The sequence below is a fragment of the Nannobrachium achirus genome (genome assembly GCF_963921795.1).
Source record: "Nannobrachium achirus genome assembly, chromosome: 16".
NCBI lineage: Eukaryota > Metazoa > Chordata > Actinopteri > Myctophiformes > Myctophidae > Nannobrachium > Nannobrachium achirus.
Genome location: NC_137823.1, coordinates 46489374 through 46511192, shown reverse-complemented (window position 1 = coordinate 46511192; position 21819 = coordinate 46489374). Strand labels below are relative to the sequence as shown.

Below are 21819 nucleotides of genomic sequence, written 5' to 3'. Positions count from 1 at the left end.
GTGCTCAGTTTGGCAGCGATCGGGCCAACGGTGACTGAGATTAGCTGTTCACAAACGGCGAGGACGCACGGACGCCCGGACGCACGGACGCACGGACGGACGCACGGACGCACGGACGGACGGACGGACGGAGGGGAAAACATACTCTCCCTCAGCCTTCGGCTGGTGGAGACAATAAATGTAGTGGAGCAAAAGTACAATATCTGTGTCCGAGATGTAGTGGAGTAGAAGTAAAAGGATTGGAAGTTGGAAATGTAAGTAAATGTAAGTAAATTACAAATACATCAAAATTGTAATTAATAATAATAAGTACAGTACTTAAGTAAATGTACTTAGTTACTTTACACCACTGCCCCTCATCCACCCTTTCACCTCCATCTTTTCACTACCCCGTTTTTTTACACCTCCCCCTCTTTCTTTCTCTCTCCCTCTCTTTCTTTCTCTCTCTCTCTCTCTCTCTCTACCTCCCTCACCCTGCGTTTATTGCCACTCTGTTTCTTTTTGTGCACATTATGAGTTTGCTTTATCATTATATATTTTTTTGCCAACATACAAATATCAATAGCTTAGAGCTAGTAAGCAAACAGAGGTGGTCAGCAACAAAAACCTCTAACAAGCTTTAAAATGTCCCCCCTTGTTCCTTGTTCCTTCCCCCCTCTTCTCTGTATCATTATCAATGGAACTGAAAGGTATAATGAAAGAGCCCCAATGTTCCAAAGATTCAGGTTGGGATTTAGTATTTACAGTATAGGTTTGTTTGTGCGCCGGCATCAGATCTACAAGCTCACAACAAGTCTCAGCACATTGTGAGCTTGTTTTTTTTTGGGGGGGGGGGGGGGGGGGGTAATTGATAGGTGTACAGAAGGCTGACAGGAAATGGGGAGAGAGATGGGGAGTGACACGCACCAAAGGTCATCAGGATCGGGACTCCGACACGCTGTCAGGCATCAGAGCCTACTGTATGTGGTATAGACCTGGACCACTAGGCCAGCGGGCAACCCCTAGATCGCGTTGCGACGCGTTGTGAGCTTGCAGATCGGCTATTTAGTCTAGGTATAACAGTCTAGGTATAAAATAGGGCTAAAGTGGTTCATGTATGTTTTATAATATAATTTATACCTGCAAAGTAACTAGTAACTAAAGGTTTCAAATAATTGTAGTAGAGTAAAAGTACAATATTTGGATATATAATACTCAAGTAAAGTAAAATATACCTCAAAATTGTACCTCTCTCTCTGTTCTCCTCTCCAGCGGTCGTTCTGCAGTGCCATGGTGGACGAGTTGCGCGTGTCCCTGAAGTGCCAGCGCCGCCTCAAACAGAAGCCCATGCAGCCTCCTGTCATCGTCAAGACTGAGGAGGTCATTAACATGCACACGTTCAACGACCGCAGACTGCCGGGGAAGGAAACCATGGCCTGAAATGGCCCCGAAAGGAGGGAGGAAGAAGAAAAACACGTCCGAATCCGAGTCCGCTTTCCTCGCTCTGCTGTTGGATCAGGGAGGGGGTGGGTGGGGTGTGGGGAAGAAGGGGGTGTTCGTTGGGGGGTTGGGGGGGTGGGGGGAATTCCGGCAGGCGGCGTGGGGTTGCGGTCGGACCAATGCAGACTTTAACCCGCAGTCATTGGTTTATAGATAAATACACCAACAATGGAGCATTCCCGCTAGACAGAGACAGGGACGGTCAAATCAATGCTGACTTAAAACCAAGGACATGGGTTGATAGTCACAACGGTATCCATTTTTGCCCCCTGTCCAATTCTTCTTTTTCTTTTTTTTTTGTAGACAGATGTTTCCTGTGGAAACATGGATGATACCCGGGCAGTGTCTCCTCACTGTGAGCTTCAATTTTCCAGAGGAGAGTTTGCGTGGCGACGAGAGGTACGACGGAGCATTGGATCACATGGCTCTGTCTGTTGACTTGAGGTGGAGCCAAAAAAAAGGCTTGAGACAGAACTTAACTGTAGGTTCATTCCTCACTGGCAGTGGATTCACACACACGCACGCACGCACACACACACACACACACACACACACACACACACACACACACACACACACACACACACACACACACACACACACACACACACACACACACACACACACACACGCATGCACGCACACACGCACGCACACACGCACGCACACGCAACACACAACACACACACACACTCCTCCAGTACACCAGAATGGAGAACTCTTTTGTGACAGTAACACCTTGAGAATAAGTTTGGTGTTTGTTTGTTTCTGTTGACGTCTGTACACTTTTGTCTTCTCTTCATGTGCGTGGTGCCATCAATTACCTCCCTTCACTTGGAATTAGTTTGAAAGATATCCAGTCAAATGCTCATCTCACAACAGTAAGCAGAACAGTTAGTGCCAAATGTTTTTTTGTTTAGTTTTTATGTTCGTTTTTCTTTACAACGAAATGTATAAAAGAGCTATTTAGTTTGGAATCATTGATTGTGCCAAAGTTCTGCCGTTCACGAGAACTTGCTGCCATGCCTCTTACTTTGAATGCCTCTACATGCTACGTATACTGTCATCTTGTCAGTCGTTATCCACAGTCTGCAGTTCTCTCATTCTATCCGCTGTCGTTTAAATGCAGGATTTCTACAACAAAAAAAGGTTTGTTTTTTTGTACAAGAACAGGTTTTGTAGTACTTTGTATTACAGTAGCCCCTTCTGTGGACACAACATGTAGCAGCGGATGCCGACTCAGCCCACCAAACCCAGATCACTGATGACTAATGGTGGTCTGATGTAGCTGTGCGTTGGGGTTCATCTAGTCTAGTCTCTGGAGCCAGACTGCTGTCTCCCACAATGTTAAAATGCTTCCATCAAACGGTCTGTGTGAAGGTCGCGTGTATCAAAAAAGCATCTTGGGTAAGGCAAGACCCGCCCGCGGAAGCTTGTGATTGGCTGAACCGGAGGAAGGGAGCGCTCTGCTGTGTTCACTTGGACTGTGCGGAGGTGCCGAAAGTCGGGGGGACGAAGATTTACTATTCTGGCCCCTGGTTTACAACTTCTAACGGTGCTGAGTCAGCTCAAGCGACCTTCGCAGCGCTCCACACAGCGACTCGCTTGCTACCGTCGCTCGGCGGTGTCTCACGTGGATCAAGGTCGCCTGAGACGGGGCGACTCTGTCGCCATCACCGAAACATGCGTTCCTTTACAAGAACCAGCCATACCCCAGTTGCTTTTTTGATTCACACGTTTGTCCGGCCTCCTCCCCGCTTTCAGTGAATCTGAATCAAAATTAGTCAAACCATATAGCTTGCTGTTCATCAGAAATGTCAAAAAATTATATTTAAGGAATATTTTTAAATATATTTACGTGAAGGGAACAGATGACGGCTTCCTTTCTCGGCTTTCAGGAGGTGTAGTTCCAGACTCTATATAGCATTGGGAGATCGTGGAATAGCAGTCTGGCTCCGCGAGACTAGGGTTCATCTCACTCCTCTCTCAGAGCCTCAGTCTCTGGTCTGTGGGTGAGATGACGAGCATACTTGGTAGCAGGGTTCGATTTGTAAAGAAAAACAGAGGGGGGCATTTTCCCCATATATCCTTTCAGTAGTGAAAATAGGCTATCTACAATCTCCCAACATATGAGCTTGTGGATCTGCTGTTTTTAAATGTAAAAACATTTGTGACAAATTTTGACACATCTGTCCCAAAATATAGGGCTACCAGGGGTAATCTGGGACGTACATTTGTTTTTTAATTGTTAAATTTGGATATTATCAAACATATCGGTCAACATTTCTCAAAAGGAGATACAGGTATTTAATTAAATCTGACCAGAATATGACCAGCAAATCCAACCCTGCTTTGTAGGTCAGTGGTTCTCAACCTTTTCAGGCCGCGACCCCCAAAATAATTTGAGGCGTTGTGAGCATATAGATCGGCTATTTTCACAATTTCTGCCTCTAATATTTGACAATTTGGCCAGTTTAATTTGTCATTTTAGAGGTATTAAAAAGTCCTTAAATTGCCACTTTAGAAATGTGCATATATACCCTCTATACATTTAAATCTTATGTTGGTTTGTTTACTGTTGAGTGACAAAACAGTGTTTCACATTAAGCTAATCATCTGGGGACCCCCCAAAGTAATTTGGGGACCCCCCCTGGGCGGGGTCCCGACCCAGAGGTTGAGAACCACTGTTGTAGGTTACCTTGATAGGTCACCTTACCTTGGGAGGATGTCGTATCACTGCCCCTGTCCACATAGCTTAGTTACTCAAGATGTCATTTTCCAGAAGAAACGCATAGCGGTCGGTCCGTGCCACCGACAAGATCTCTGCTGTGCCAAAATAACGAGAAAAAACACACACCTGTACACTTTGTGGAGAGTGACAGGGAAGGCGTTGTCTGTGTGTGGCGTTCTACCAGTATCGCTTGTCATTGCTTGTGTAAAAACGATCGAAAAAGCTGGAGGCGTTTGTCGGCAAAGATCCCAGAAGGCTGTCTCGTTGAAAAAACAAACATGAGGTCATGGAAATTGTTTGACATTGATGCAAGGGTTTACAAATAATGCCATTAAAAAAGAGTCATTATTGTTTGTTTGCTTTGTGTCATTAACAAAGAATGGTTTTCATACAAATGGAACTGTCTCATAAGTGCTTATTGCAAGCAGGGGCGTCACACCAAATTCTGGGCCCTGGGTACAAGGATTCACTGCGGGCCCCCCATGAATGTCAACTATTGAAAAATAGCAGATATACAAGCTCACAGCGCGGCACAGAGTGCCGCGCTGCGAGCTTGTATATCTGCTATTTTTGAAAAATCGTGAAAATGTGTGCAAGAAACCTATGTCAAGGACCCCCAAGATGATATGTATTTGGCCACGGACCCCGATCAAAAAATATTTAGTTCCAGGGACCCCCAGAAGCAAAATTTGAGTTAGAAATGTTCGCTTAAAAAATACATATATTCAAAGATTTTCACACATTTTCACAACTTTTCAAAAATAGCAGATCTACAAGCTCGCAGCGCGGCACCGAGCTTGTATATCTGCTATTTTTCAATAGATAAAGTTATTAGGGCCCCTCCACCTTGGGCCCCAGTAACTCAGTCCCACTTTCCTACCCCTTGTGACGCCCCTGATTGCAAGACGGGAGACGCGGTGCATTATGGGGCGGATCGAGCAGCAGCCATCGCTGGCATTTTGCTGTGCAATTTCCTCAAATGTCAGGTTCCATAAATTGATTAGGTAACCAAAACCAGATGCATGTGCTGGCAGAGAAGTGAATGCATCTGAGAATTGTTAAATTGCTAATCGAATTTGAGATCGTAATAGCGCTGGGCATCTGTCTCTTTGTAGGCTTATGTCTTGTTTATCTTGCTGTCAGTTTTGCGCCTTGATCTGTTCATTCTGCAGAGGTTTTATGAGGCACACACACACACACACACACACACACACACACACACACACACACACACGTACAGTAAAATATACTGAATAGATGGATTGATGGATGGATACACCACAACACTACAACCAGTGTTGCCGTGGTCTTGGGTCGCGCCCCCCCCCCGACGACCCATATCTTTTCTGAGCCGAGGTTCACACCTCGACAACTGTTTTAACAAAGAAACAAGCCTATATGCATATCAATAGACCTGTATGGTGTTGAGCGACGTTCGCGACCCCCCAAACATTGAATCATCATTGCACCACTGACTACAACCTCCCTGAGAATACCAGAAGAGTCGCCGGAAAGAAACTCGCCTGGGCTGATGGTTTATGCCTTTTGATTGATTGATTGATTGAGGTATTTATTAGAAGTTTTGAAGGAAACGGTACAGTTTCATGACAGTACAGTTCACTGGTACAAGGTCAACTAAAAGGAAACTCGGGTAAGGCAAGGCTTATTTGTTATTTTCCATTGAGATCCTTAACCCATTTAGGCCTAACCTATAGATAGGCCCAAATCAGCCTACAAAAACAAATATGTTGATACATACTGTACATGTAATGTAAGCCCCTCCCATACACTAAAATGTGTACCCAGCCTGAATGGGTTAAATGCCTAAACGGTTAAACCTAACCTTATTCCTAACCTTAACCTCAGTAAAACGGTGCCAAAACCTAACCCCAATTCCTAATCTTAAAGCTATACTGTGTAAATTGCTCAACTTGTGGTCAGTAGCTCTATAGCAAACCTCGGTCGCGTCCGCGTCTTTCGGACGTTTTTCGGTTCTCACACCCCCGCGCCTGCCTCCACCTCGCCGAGATCTATCTTTTGAGGGGTCCCTGGTTCCTGTGCGTTCATCCATTCCGGAGATACACTCCTTCACCCATGCTTCACCGTGCACCCGAGTATAGAGTCACACGGGAGACTACAAATATGGCCGCCCTAGCGACCCCACTCCAAGATGCGCTGTGATTGGCCGGCAGTGTATAACCCTCGCTGTGATTGGCCGGTAGTATGATGACGTCATTTTGCCGCGAAAACCGGTCCCCGGTAGGGATCATAGAAAACATATAAAGAGAAGGCTTTAGAAGCTGAAAATAACCGAGTGGGGGTTCTAAAACTTTAGCGATTTAACAGTTAGGACAATTTTAAGATTTGTTTTATAAAAAAAGTTACATGGTATAACTTTAACCTCAGAAAGATATGCGTAATCCTAAAGTTATTTATAACCTTATTCTCAGTAAAACAAAACAAATACAAGATTAACAATCTCTGCAAGTTTCTTTCCGGCGACTCTACCGGTTACCCCTCCCTGATAGTGACGGAGAACATTCCACGTCTCTGTATTTTTTGGTCCTTGTTATTTCCCTTCCCAAGCAGGCAGACAGCCCTGGGTTTATGACAAGTCTTTTCTGGGGATAATAATGATGAAAACCGTTTCTGCTGCCCAGGCTCGGCCGACACCGACATAAATGGCCGCCCTGTCTGCCCTCCACATTGACAGGGAAGGTCAGAGCCTGCGACAGTGCGTTCAACGGGGACCACTTCGTCTGTCACAATTATTTCCATCATATTAAGACCTGTTCTGTAAGTGCACCGCCTAAAAAGGTATCCTTGGATAAGGTCCTGCTCATTAGACAATTAATGGGTGAAATTGTTTGGTAGACAGAAAATTGCTTTCTGAATGTGACTTTGGCATGTCATACAGATAGTGTTGGCTCCTCGCCAAGGAACAGTTTCTCAAGAGCAAAGAGAAATTCTCCATTCAAGGCCTAGTACACAGTTCAATTATAACTCTCTGAGTTACAAGTGGATACATCAACAAAGATTAACTGTGTTGATTAACTAGGAATTTCACAGCAGAGCACAAAGTTATTGCATCAGTCTTGGCAGTGTCAAACAAAATGGTTTCAGCATTTTTGCCACGAACCACCATTTGATGAGATGGAGACTCTCAGACCAAAAACTTTGAATATTTCGTTAACGTTGAATAAGATTTTGTCCACAATTTCATGCTTTATTGATGTGATGTTTTTTGACTGTTTGCCTGAAGGCATCTCTCCTAACAGTTAGGAGAGATGCCATCAGGCAAACAGTCAAAATAACAATCTACATTATAGTGGAGATTTCTTGTAAATTAAGTAATGCAGATGTTTAACAATCATTTTTCTCTTGAGAGCGTAAAATATATATAAGGGTCCATTTGGTTACCAGTGAAGGAGTGTTGCCACATTTGACAGATTCTTTGTGAAATTCTTCTGAGTGAAACAAGCTAACTGGTCAATGAAAACAAGCCCAAAAGAAGCGACCATGTTCACCACTTGAGCCCTATTACATCAGCTTTTTTAATAATCTTAAAAGCAAGACCCAAATAAGCAACTACACTTCGGAAAATAAACATAAACAAAGGCAACCCGTAACTATGAATATTTACAGGAAGTAAAGGAGTGACTATAGTTATTTGTTTAGAAGACTTAATGTTAAAGCATGTTTCCTGCAAGCATATTCTGTTCACTGGAGCGCCCAGCCAAGCCAGATGCACCATGAGTAATCAAACCCCACATTCCATGGTAAAGTACTTTACTCCTGCGTGACCCAGACACCTGCCATCTTAACAATCACTGTGTTATAGTGCTCAGCCTCATGCCAACTTATCCCGAGCCATAGATGTGCGTCTCTCAGACATTTTGGAGTTCACACAGGGCTAGAAATGAGCGTTGACTTCTTTCTGTGGAGTTCAGCATGTATAATATGAAATCCTGGGGAAAAGCTTTGAAATTGGGAATTGCAGTATAGGGTGGCTGAGCTAGGCAGGCATTGGTTTGAAATGTGATGATTTGGTACACATTATGTAAGCACTTTTCCCACAGGTGGAGTGTGTCTGCCCAGAGATAACATGGGAGTGGAATGAAGGAGTCATTGGGCCACAGAAGAAACCAAAAGGACTTACTGGAACTGTGTGTGCACGCACACAGCCACGCATGCACGCACGCAAGCAGGCAGGCACGCACGCACGCACATGATACTGATACTGACATGAGGCCCAAACACGTGTATCCAGCAGGGGAGTTCCTGTTTGTAAATACCAGTGTAATATCCAATTGGTAGCTGTTCCACAGTGATGAACACATAAATGCATATCGTCACTGTCGGGCAGAAACTTTGTATCTCTAAGTTTCACATTTTTAAGTTATTTGTACATTTTAAAGCCCTGTTTCATCACACAAGACTGTCACACAAAACTAGTGAAAATAGCAGATCTATAAGCACACAATGACTCGTGCTTGTAGATAAGCTATTTTCACTAGTTCAAATTGTGTAAAATGATGAATACAAAACTAACAGTTTTGGACGTACCAGGTTTCCACCCGACAACAACAACATGCCGCTCTCCATTTATCACCATCATTTTAGGGTTAATACTGCACATGACACAGGGAAAGCTCAGGTCCCGTTGCAAATGACGTTAGCCTCTTTAAACGATACCAAAATCAATATTTGGGGCATGTCATAGGCCCAGAGTTCCTTTCATTCCTAAGACAATAATTTGATTACAATAAATACATTTACCACACTTCTAAAATCCATATCACACCACTGATCATATTCTATATTAAAATAAGCAAATCATTATTTTTAAGATCATCCAAGGCTAGATTATTATTATTATTATTATTTTGAAATAAATAATAATCATTAAAAACAAACTGTAAGAAACATAAAATTAAGAGACCCATAAAAATGTGTCTGCGTGGCACACAAATGGGTCCCGACCCAGTGTTTGGGAAACAACAGTAGTGTAAAGCAACAAAGTAGATTTATTTAAGATGTTCTTGGGGGAGGAGGACCCGAGGAGGACCCCCAGACCCCGGTAGTGTAAAGCAACAAAGTCGATTTATTTAAGATGTTCTTGGGGGAGGAGGAGGACCCCCAGACCCCGGTAGTGTAAAGCAACAAAGTAGATTTATTTAAGATGTTCTTGGGGGAGGAGGAGGACCCCCAGACCCCGGTAGTGTAAAGCAACAAAGTAGATTTATTTGAGGTAATTGTAGTAGCTATTTTAAGATGTTCTTGGGGGAGGAGGAGGACCCCAGACCTCCAATGTTGGAAACCCATTGAACGACCGGCCAAGTTGAAAAAATTACACCCTTAAGTTGCCACCTCCGAGAAGCTGCGCTGCGAAATTTGGACGCGTAGCTTCTCAGAGTCCAAATTTCGCTGCGCAGCTTCTCGGAGGTGGCAAGAGTCTAATTTTTTCAACTTCGGCTCACGTTACCCCCTGTTCGGCCGCTTGGGGGGCGTGGGCAATGCATGCAAGCTGTGGCGCAGTAGGCTAGTGATTAAATCTTTGGGGGGTCACTTATCTAGTGGCGTCACGCGCACGTACCGTGCACGTGCAAGCGCATACATGTTCTCGCGACCCGCGACGCGACTGCATGACAAAAGTAAACGTCTTTGACTACTTTTTATTCTTGTTTTCTAAATAAATAAATAATAGATGATAACAATAACGATTACACTAGGATACAGCCGAGTGAGTGTTTTATATTTGATTGTTCTTTTTGTTGAAAGGTGTGAGACTGTGAGATCTAGCTCTCTCTCTAAAATCAAGGCGAAACACCTGAAAAAAGTGAGTCCCATCATGGCGAAACACCCGGAGAAAAAAAAACTCATGCTAATGAAAAGTCAGCCTAGAATCTCTCGATTACAGACAGATTGGACCTTCTAGAGGTCTGACTTGGACCTCATTTGCATGAGTTTTTTTTCCTCCGGGTGTTTCGCCTTGATGGGACTCACTTTTCTCCGGGTGTTTCGCCTTGATGGGACTCACTTTTCTCCGGGTGTTTCGCCTTGATGGGACTCACTTTTCTCTGGGTGTTTCGTCTTGATGGGACTCACTTTTCTCTGGGTGTTTCGTCTTGATGGGACTCAGCTTTTTCCAGGTGTTTTGCCTTGATTTTGGGACTCACGTTTTTGGAATTCTTTTGGTATTTTGGGACTCACTTTTCTCTGGGTGTTTCGCCTTGATGGGACTCACTTTTTTCCAGGTGTTCCGCATTGGGGGAGGACCCCCAGACCTTATGCAATGGCCCCACCTTAAAGGGTGGGGCCATTGCATGCCGTCATACACAGATATTAATTTAAGTCATGACTGCATTATTATTAAAGATGTCTTACATTGCTTAAGTCATCAAATCAATTTCTGTGCGCCTACTTTTTGCAGTCATGACCCCCCCACCCTCCCTCTGAAATCTCCTGTTTTCAGACAGGCTGAGGTTAGCAGGTATGTGATATGATCAAGAAGTGCGGGCGTGAAGCAGCAAGCAGCCGAGCTTTTTACTTTCTTATCTGGGTATCTATATTCTCTCACAAGTCACAACATAGTTGGTGGTGCCTGCAACAATCCTTAACGGGACACTTGACTCAGCTTTCCGTGCTGTTTTTAACTTGTTCTTCTGGAAGTCAGTCTGCAAAAGAAAGCTTCACAGTAAGAAGAAAAGTGGATTAGATCTTTGAACAAGGAACATCTGGATTCTAAGCCATTTGATTAAACCATTACACCACCACTCAGCGTTTCAGTATACCTACTCTTAAAACGTTCATTTGTATGTTAGTCTTCAATTATTTAAATTAAATTAAAATGCTGATTTGAAAATGGAATCTATGTGCTGTGAGTCTGTTCAATAGACTACACCATTCAGTCACACATGTCTTAATAAAGTGTTCTTTAGTATGTTGGTTTTTAGTTGGTAAAGTTAACACTCCAGTGTTGAATTACCTGACTGGGACTTGAACTCAGACTTCATTATTGAAAGTCCAATGATCAGGCCACTTCACTAGGTCTAAGTCATCGATGTCTCATATCTCTTACTCTTACTAGTGTTGAAGTGTTCTTTTGTTTGCTTGTTTTAGCCTTGAAAAGTAGGCTACTCCAACAATGAACTGTAGCAGAACAGGGATTTGAACATGAAATCTCTGACACCTATGATTGGCCTTGCAACATCATGCAACCTTTATGGCAGTTGTAAAGAGTTGCTACTTGCTTTGGTGCGGTTGACCTTAAAACTGTTGTGTTACAAGGAGTTGCATTGGGAATCATTCGTGCAAAATTCAGTAGAACACAGGAAAAAATATTATGTTGTTAAGATTAACCCGTCCCCCACCCCTTTACAAAAATATATAAATCTCCTGGATTCTGACAGTGCCAGCCAATGCTGGCAATGGCCATTAAGGGGAAAAAGTTTAAAAAGAAAGTTAACTATGTTGCAGTTGGTAGGATTTGAACTTATGACCAAGTGGCCAGAAGCCAAGAGCTTTTCAGACTGCGCTACCCAAGCACATCAACAGTTGTGTATTGTTATTCCATCAACTTGATGGACAATTCCCCCAAAATAATTAAAGCTCTTCCAATTGAGCTACCCAGAGACTATAATGTGTCATTAGCCCAAATAATTGAAGTCACTTGGCACATTAAATATAATTGATATTAAAATGTAATTTAATCCATCAAAGAGAACTACAGATTCTCAGAGAAAGAGAGGCTGAGTTCATGTGTTTCATGAGGAGTTATACTTATTTGGCTGCCAATCAACAATAAACACTACAATAATCACTAGTAGTGAGTGCCTTAAACATTCGGGTGTAGTACAGGTGGCAGGATTGAGCTTATAGGTCAAATGCCGGCTCATGGACTTGCACGTTCACACTGCTGAAAGCTGTTGTGAAATATCCTTTCAAGCAGCGATGACATTCTGTAAGCTTCAATCAGTCAGCATTGAAAGTCCCACGTCACATACAGAATGTGTTGGTCAACAAGTAATGAGCTGAATGTGTTTTAATATGTTTTACCAGCAAAGTGGCTTTGCTGCTTGGTCACACCTGACAACAGGTCACAGAGGCAATGACTTGTGATAACATTGTGAAATCTGTATATATGTGCAGCAGTATTTAGGCCTATGTGTTTATGTGTTTCGGCAGTAGTGCTCGACATCGCACAGCAGCCATGGTACCTCATGAGGGGATGCATTGTTTGCTTCACTGTCATTGCCATAGCCAAATCTCCCTTAAAACTCGCTCTCCCACTCTTCCTCCATTAGTCATTCATACTGTTGATTGCGACTCGGAACGAATACATCAAGCACAACTCCTTTCTTTCATCCCGCCGGCAGCTCTAAAGCAATTTTACTCTCACAGGAGCCAAATGGAGAAGAGGAGATGTGGATTCTCTCATCTGTTTTGTCCGTCCCCTTTGATCTTTTACAACATGGATTCCAAAGTCATTGAAGCAAATGGTGGGGGCTTTATTACTTCCTGCGGAGCATGGTGGATTATACAAAATAGAGCAGAAATGGCTTCTAATGGCCCCTGTGTTTTACGCTAAAAAGAATACACAGACCTATAAAACACACTCCTGGCTATCATTACCATTCAGAGTGCATAATGACAAATGAATTATTCAGGATGTAGTTCAAAGTTTTACATATAATAGCCCAGTGTGTCGCTGCAAGCAGCATGATGCGCAGTTTATGGATGCACATGACCATCTGTGAGTGAGTGAGCGAGGGAGAGTGTGACCGAGCAAGTGGGACAGACAGACAGACAGACAGACAGACAGACCAGGGGTCATCACCATGCTGGCTTATGTTGGTCATTTTTGTTAAATTTACATCTTTGCCACCGCCGACATACAAATGAGCGGACAATAACATTACCAGAAACACAAAGTAAAAGAGCTAGCCCTAATATACTGTACTAGAAGTTCGCGGCCCTTCGGGCCGCTCACGTCTAGAGATCGCGCCCGCTTCGCGGGCGCTCACAGCTAAATTGCAGCAGTGTTCCAACTGATATGGGCATATATGGAGATCTGTATCTGTCAGTCCTTTCACACTGCCAGAGAAACATAAGCATATATGCTAATGGAGAAACATAAGCATATACAGTGTATAGTATATGCTTATGTGAGAAATATGTTTGCGTCAGCAAAATAAGCAAACTTTCATTTTGGGAGGATTGCTCCCCCAAAAATCATGTTTTGGCATGAAACGGTTGCATTTTGTGCATTTGTGGCACGCCCTGCTTCTGGGAATTCGTTGAGCATACAACCCTTGACATGTGATTCGAATTTAGTCTTGACTGGATGTTTTGTTTGTGATTTGTGGCCTTTTCTGATAAATAGGCCCCTCCCACTAACTTTGGAAGCATATTACAGGTGAACAATATGGACTATGAAAATTGTCGCTTGAATATGTTTATTGCATGGGTCCAGAGAACATGTGTACCGATTTTGGTGAGATTTGGAGGAAATATGTCGAAAAGGAGCAAAAAGTGTGTTTTGAAGAAAATTTAAAATGGCGGAAAATCTATCCTGATGCAAATGGGTGTGGCCTATGTGGGGACATGTGTCATGACCCAAGGAATCCTGGGGAAAATACATTTTGATTTTCCGACCTATGGTTAAAGAGTTATAGGGCAAAATGTGAAGTGGGCTGTTATAGCACCACCATGAGGCTGACCGTAATTATTATGAATCTCCCCTCTAAGTTATGCATTTTGAAAACATGACATTTACTTTATTACTATTCAAACCCCTCAGGTACAGGAAAGCTTGCTCTGTGTTGGTTTGGTGTCTTAAAATAAGGTATGATGTTAAGTAACACATGGGCGGCCAAGGTTTATAACATTTATAGCTGTTGCTGGTGCCACCATTGACTTACGTTATGTTTTGATGAGCCCCGCAAGCTTCGTGCGTGTGCACGTGCGTGTCCAGAGAAGATTGAGGAGGTACTCCATTTGTTTACAAACGCTCGCGAAACTCGCGGTAAAAAAATCGCGGTAAATTCGCGGTAAAGTGTCGCCGTGAAAACAATCAGCTCTCTGCCTCCATGGGGCTGTTTTTACCTCATTCTCAGATAAAGCCGTTCTTATGTTTCAAAGTAGAATCTAAAGCCATGTAAAATCCTTCCGTGTGGGGAGAGACAGGGGGCTTCCTGCCCTGGCTGGGTGACGTAATGGATTCAGGGCATGCAAAGGGAAGCTGCGGTCTCGAAAAGTTAACTATTTGTTGACTCGTCCCTCGACGATATAACTTCCTGTGGCAGGGTGACATCTAGTGGCCATAACTCGTCACTGAACGAGTTTGGCTCCCCAAGTGTTAATGCGCAAGAGCGACAGGTAAATGCCACTAATGTAGATTTTGAAGTGAACCGCCAGAGTTCTATATCTATGTATCTATGTGTCTGTCTATCTATGTATGTATCTATCTAGCTACTGGGCAAAATGTGTAGGAACAGTGTCCAAAAATTTGTTAGAAAAAATTTGAGGGTTCCTGATATGAACAGAACCACTGTTCCATGGTGTATTCCTAGCAGCATGTAAAACAAAAGCACCTGATGGAGTTACAGTTGACTCATTTATTTCCTATGCAATCAATCAATCAATCAATCAATCTCTCTGGAAGAAGTTGCACGTGACTTCTGCAGCAGCACTGAGGCGCTCCAACGACCACTCTGACAAGCTAAATGATGGGTGCAGTAAATGTATTTGTCTGCATACAGCCCAATGAGCCCATAATATTGTGTGCCCGTCATTTCAGCTGATATGGTAGCCCAAATTACCTGAAAACTGCTAATCAAGAAAATGTGTGACAGCTGTTTCAAAAGCTGTAGGATCAAAACAAATTTATTTTATTACATAAATTTAACTTAAACATGTTGACAACAGTCCTTATTAATCATAAAAACAAATTCAGTATCACACATTGCTTTTTCTTAGTTTCCTAGGCCAATTACCAAAAAGCGGACCAAATTACCTGACTTCTTTTCAGATTCTAATGAGCTAATGTTAACCCTCACCCTCACTTCAACTGTTCTCTGTCTCACAGTTGAGAGCTCAACTGGGGCCCCCTGATGGCCATGTTGGTTAAAAAATAAAATAATAATAATAATCTCATGAGGCCCCCAGGCTGTGAGGGGGCCCCAGGCGGCTGCCTATTTTGCCTGTATGGGCTGCACGGCCCTGCTTCACCCTATACTTTGCGCTTCCAAAAAGTGTCCCAATTTACCTGACTTCACCCTATTGTTTTACAGCGTAGCCTCAGTCTCAGTCTTCATTTGGATCAACAGATTTACAATCTTTTCTTTCTTGCACAAACATGTGATTTATAGGGGAGCTTTAGCAACACAGAGGATATGCAGCTCGTTTTATGTTGACAGCACGGCACTCACAGCAGGCAGCGGCTTGAAAAAAAAAGAGAGAGAGAAAAAAAAACTTTCACTCTCTTGCTTGGACAGAACGGGAGACAAACACACAACAGCTGATCTTCACGCAGATAACATCTCGATGTGCGTCTTGCGCGAGGCGTTGTGAGCTTGCAGATCTGCTCTCCAGAATTACGTCAGAAGTTGAACTCTCTCTCTCTGAAATACGATTCTCTCTCTCGCGCTCTTTCTCTCTCTCTCTCTCTATTCGGTAACACTTCCCAACGTTAGGTATCAAGTAAAAGTACAAAAGTATCGCTACCAACATACCATGCTTGTTAACGGACTACACAAACACACACGCGTGTCTGGTCAAACATCGCATGCATAATCTACTCTTTATGGAGGGAAGCAATGTTTTGTTGAGAACATGGAGAACTGACACACACGCGTGGCTTAAATAAGTAATTTTTCTGCTGTAAGCTGCATTTTTAAGGTTGTCATTGCAGAAAGGGTAAAGTTGAAGGTTTAAAACACGCTATTCCTATCATATTCCAATGGCAGTGTGTGTCCCTGTGTAGTGTTTGGTGTGAAGCAGAACAGCGTGATGGTGCTCTCTCGAACTGCCCCCTCCCCCTTGCTCCATCTCTGCTAGCAGGCAGTTGGGAGTGCGTTGTGTTTACGCCCATTTGTGACGTAAATCGCGTCGCCGGTCAACTTTGGATCACTCCGTCAGGAGTGGCTGCTATGCGTAAGGCGAATTTTGTTAAATTGAAATAAATGCGGTTCAAAGAGTGGCATGTTTAAAATGTGGACAGTTGTAAATTTTCACGTTTGTTCGACGTGGTGGCTATGTTTGTGAGAGGTGTTTGTGAGAATATGTAGCTAAACATTCTGGTTTAGGTTTGCCACCAATTGGTCCAGTATAGATGCTTGATAGTACAGTGGTCAAGGGACCTTCAGGGTTCATTGAAAGTGGTCTGTACCTGAGAGATTTGGATGCATTGGTCAGTACACTCTTTACAATTTAGGCATTTAGCAGACGCTCTTAATCCAGAGGGATTTACAATAAGCAAGGTAATAGGCTACATCAATACATCAACATTAATACATCAAATGCATAGAAATAGTCATTTAAGAAAAAGAAAAAACGTAGGTAGACCAAGCACCTATTCAAACGTTATAAAATAAATTAAAAAAACAGAAGAAATGCTATCTAAAACATATGGTCATTGAGGGTAGGCAAGTGCTACGGTAAGCGTTATGGGCCAAGGTAGTTCTAATTGCAATGGGGAGTTTAGTCCACAGTGAGCGTAGGCGAAATGGCTCTTCAACAGCGGCGAAGCGGCCAGACAGGTGGTTAGGTGAAAACACTCTCCTCCACGGCGAAAGTGCCACGTGAAAAGACCTAATCCATCTAGGTGAAAAAAACATAGGCGAATATGCCTGACACCCACAGTTTGGGGACCAGGAGGGTGAAGAGTCTAGGACGAGTGGATCATTGTCCTGGCGTTTTTAGCGAGGGTTCTGTCAGCTTCCCTGTGTTAGCTGATCTGAGTGAATGGGTGGGTAGGGATCTATCAGGCTTTGGAGGTATGGAGGTGCCATACGTTTGGCTGCTTTGAAGGTCAGGATCAGTGTTTTGTACAGGCAGCAACCGGGAGCCAGTGGAGGGATCGGAGAAGGGGGGACGTGAATATTTGGTGGTTGAAGACCAATCGTGCTGCGACATTCTAGATCAATTGGAGAGGCTTAAGTGACATGCCGGGAGGCTAGTGTGGAGAGAGTTACAGTAGTTTAGTTTTGATGAGTGATGTCTGGATGAGGAGCTGGACTGACTCCTGTGTGAGGAAGGGTGTGATCCTACGGATGCTATAAAGTGTTAACCTAATGGGGGTCCTTGAAACGTCTAAAAGGTCTGTACCTGTGACTTCTAATGTGCCATAGTAAATCAGTGTCATAGATATTCTGGAGAAAACATGGTGACTAACATTCAGAAATTGGGTCTTATGATAAAAATCAAACCTCGGTTCGAAGTGGAGCGGTGAATCTGAGCAGCTATACCCTGTGTGTGTGTGTGTGTGTGTGTGTGTGTGTGTGTGTGTGTGTGTGTGTGTGTGTGTGTGTGTGTGTGTGTGTGTGTGTGTTGAGTGTGCCTGGCCTGCACAAAACAGCGCCCCTCCTTTAACTAGTGTGTGTGTTGTGTGTGGCCACTCAAGGTATTGCCAGGCTACGGACACGGCCAGCCAGCCACCCAGCCACCCACCCACAGACATACCCACGGACATACCTGTCTATTGGGAGCGCTTTCACCGCTCCAAAAATAAGAACATTATAATGCTATGTTAAACATTTGCCCCTGACAAGGAAAGTCTTTGCCACGGACACATTTGTCCTTGTACGGACATATTGATGACCACAGAGAGACAGATAAATGAGGAGAAACAGAGAGCTGGGAAGATTTGCGAGGAAGAGAAAAGAGGTAAAAGAAAGAGAGTGTCTTCTGTGGTGTGTGCGTGTGTGTTATTAGTGGGCAGCAGTTGTGATTTATCATTTATTCCCTGTGCTTGGAGCCTTCTACCTCACTGGAAAGGTTAAAGCATACAGCCCGGAGGCAGGCCTACAAAGGTCAACACGCTGTTTAGGAATGAGGGATAGCAACCATATACTGTAGAGAGGGAACCAGAGTAAAGAAGTAAGGAACTGTAGACTCTGCTCCTCTCATCTCCATGTCCCTGGCCAGTTTGGAGATGGTGGCGAAGTGTCTCCCACACATGGACAAATAAGCTAGGACAGAAAGTCGTTCTTTTAGACCAGTGGTCCTGAAAACTAGTGAAAATAGCAGATCTACAACCTATTTTCTGTTTTAGAATTGATGTAATTTATTCGATTTTTATTGTATTTGTGAAATTATTTTTGAAAAATGTCTGAATGTGTTATTAATTGATGAAAAAATGTTATTTTTTTTGGGGTTATACATAAAATGTCTTTTGAAATGCCAGGCTAATGTCTCCCAGCAACCCAGCCAGGTGTCTATAGGCTACTTGGTCCCCTCCTTTTTTCCCTCTACACCAAATATCTTTGTTGAAAATGGTAGATCTACATGCTCGCTGTGAGCTTGTAGATCGGCTATTTTCTGTTCATGTTTTTTTAAGACATGCCCAAAAGTGGGATGCTACTGTAAGTGGTTAAAGGTGACTGGTGCCTCTACTGAACTTTGCAAAAAAAAATAAGTGTGGTTTATTATGGTTCTCTAGAACCAATAAAGAGGAACACGAAGAATCATTCACTAAATAAAATGGGCCTTTAGGTGATGTTTCTACTTGGAAGAACCAAAGAACCATTATTGCTCTGTACCAGCTCGCCGAAGGCCTGACAGCATTTATCGAATACCCATTTATCCTCTATCTAGTTCTCCCCATGCCCTCCTCCGACTTTCTTTTATCACCACCTCTCCATACACATTAAATATACATTCTGCGTCGTATAAAATAGCTGACCTTGACGAGAACCATGGCAGCAGCAAGTGAAAAAGGAAGCTGTGAAACAAATAATGTTAAGTAACAAAAAGGCAACTATAAACTATAGTAAGAACATTTTTTTAAGGTAACATACTGAAGGCTACCATTGCCCATGCATGCTTGGTCTATAAAAAGCAAGATACTGGCCTATTAAAGAGGAGGAGTAACAGAACACAGGCTGGGGAATAGAGAGTGTTATGAAGAAACACCAGTGTCTGGTGAGTCACAGATGTGTCGAGGTGATTAATCTGCATTGGCTGTGTCCTTCAGAAACCTGGATGGGAAAATGCAACAGCACTACGTTGCCCCCTGGTGGATAAAATAGAGAACAACTTAATTATGAATCTGAATTGTCATCTCTCCTGAATTTCTCCTGGATTTGGTATCAAACTCACAAAATTCACCAGAAAACAGGACATCTATACTATGTTAAAAAGAAATCTGGGGGAGGACCCCCAGACCCCTTGGGCATTGCATGCAAATCATACAGATATTTTAATGAATGACTGGTCATTATTATAGGCCTATTATAGGCCTAGACGTGTCTTACTTCGCTTCACTCATCAAATCAAAAATCGTTTTAAAAGTTAAATATCTCACAAACTACAAAACATTTCAAAGTAAAATCACACTTTAAAAATTGAACCTTACTGTGCAAACTGTCTGAAGCAAGCAGAGGCAACAGATGACCGCTGGCCTGGTGGTCAAGGTGCATACCACATACTAAGCTATGATGCCTGCTGGCGTCGCCGGTTTGATTCCCGATCTGGACGACCTTTGCCACATATCATTCCCCATCTCTCTCCCCATTTCCTGTCAGTCTACTATCCTATCAAATAAAGGCATAAAAAGCCCAAAAACAAATCTTAAAAAAAAAAGTACTTTTCATGGGGAATTGTCAGTAACAAAAGGGGGAAAACATAATAATAACAATGGAAAAATAAATAATAGTGGACTAATTTTTAATGATGATGTCCGTGACCCACAAATGGGTCCAGACCCACAGTTTGGGAAACGGTGCTCTAATATATCACAGAACAGAACGTGCGTGTCTTTGACCACACACACACACACACACACACACACACACACACACACACACACACACACACACACACACACACACACACACACACACACACACACACACACACACACACTGCGCGCGCGACGTATTCCAAGCGGACCGGAAACAGTGGGCGGGGCTTCAGACCGGACGTCCTTAAAATGAACGCGGGAACGCCATTTATGGTTAGAAACATAACGCCACGCCGCTCTGCTGTAGGTAAATGTTTGATTCATGTTTATATCAACATGACACGTTTTAATCCATCAATACTTTAACACTGTTATGAGTTAAGCTCTCTGGGTTTGGTTTTACACTGGGTTATTATGACAGCAAACCGGACAAAACATGTAAAATATAGTTTTTACAACCATGATAATTAACAAACACTAGTTTTCCAAATCATCACAACGAAAGAGTCACCGAAAGTTTAAACTGTAAACCACACTCACTGTGTGTTTGGGAGGGTTTGTAGCTCTAATCCCGCCATTAAAACTGATCTAAGATCGGTTTTATCCTCTGTATTGATTATTTAGTCTCGGTTAGCTCTGGTCTAGAGATGGGATTTATGGGTCTATGAAGTGAGCCGGATCTCTGGGATCCGTTCCTTTCAAAGAGCCGTTCAAAAGACTGGCTCATTTCACTTACTAGTTACTTTGTAGATTTTGATTATAATTACAAATGACTCTAACCCCATATAGATTTATTTCTGACATATATAGGTACATATATACCTGCTAAATGAAAATAGCCGATCTACAAGCTCACAATGCGTCCCATTGTGACGCATTGTGAGCTTGTAGATCTGCTATTTTCAAAAGATTTTTCTACATTTTATTCTTTGGAAAACCTGTGAAACAGGACATTCTGTATATGAATACTTTCTACTATTGGTACTTTGTAGGCTACTTTAATTACATTTTGATACCAATACGTTTGTACTTTTACTCAAGTATATTAACATTATAACTTCTACTTGTGGCAGAGTAATTTCCAAATTGATTGCAGTAGGCCTATTATCGGCTATTGATATTTTTTTACTCGAAAGCAATTGAGTACTTTTTCCACCACTGTTCATTAGAAAGGAACTGCTCCCTACTGCGAACCGGATCCCAATCGTTCATTTCAAAGAGCCGTTCAAAAGACTCGATTCGTTCGCGAACGTCCCAGCTCTACTCTGGTCCATATGGCGTTAGAAGGAGTTCTATGTTACCCTACGTCCGCTCCACCGCAGACACGCTGCTCAGCCTCTCGTCTGTAGTAAAACATAACAAATACAGTTTCGCTTCTCACCAAAACAAAGACCGTTTTATGGAGTTAAAAGTCTACTTCCCTTAGTGGCAACACTCTGAGCCCCCCAACTCATCTCTAAAATACACTTTATGGACAGAAAAAGAAAATATGTGACCCCTCTATTTTAGCTACTCCACAGCGCCCTCTACAGGTCTTGTCAATAGAAATGTCCATTGAGCAGATTTTTCGCCTTCAGGTGAAATATTATTTTTCTGTCCATAAAGTGTATTTTAGACGTGAGGTGGGGGCTCAGTGTTGCCACTAAGGAATGGAGGCTTTCACCTCCATAAAAAACATATTTGTTTTGGTGAGTAAATAAACTGT

General features: G+C 43.0%; 1 protein-coding gene across 2 annotated transcripts in view; it reads left to right on the top strand.

The window, feature by feature from the left end:
• LOC308300216 (glutamate receptor ionotropic, kainate 2-like) overlaps positions 1-1419 on the top strand; it is a gene marked incomplete at both ends in the record, with an annotated part of 144959 nt that extends 143540 nt beyond the window's left edge. For both annotated transcript variants that reach the window (XM_080744025.1, XM_080744024.1), the window contains one exon: positions 1252-1419. In XM_080744025.1, coding sequence (XP_080600151.1) covers positions 1252-1419 — 168 coding nt within the window. The remainder of the gene's footprint in view (positions 1-1251) is intronic.
• Positions 1420-21819: the final 20400 nt, after the last annotated feature.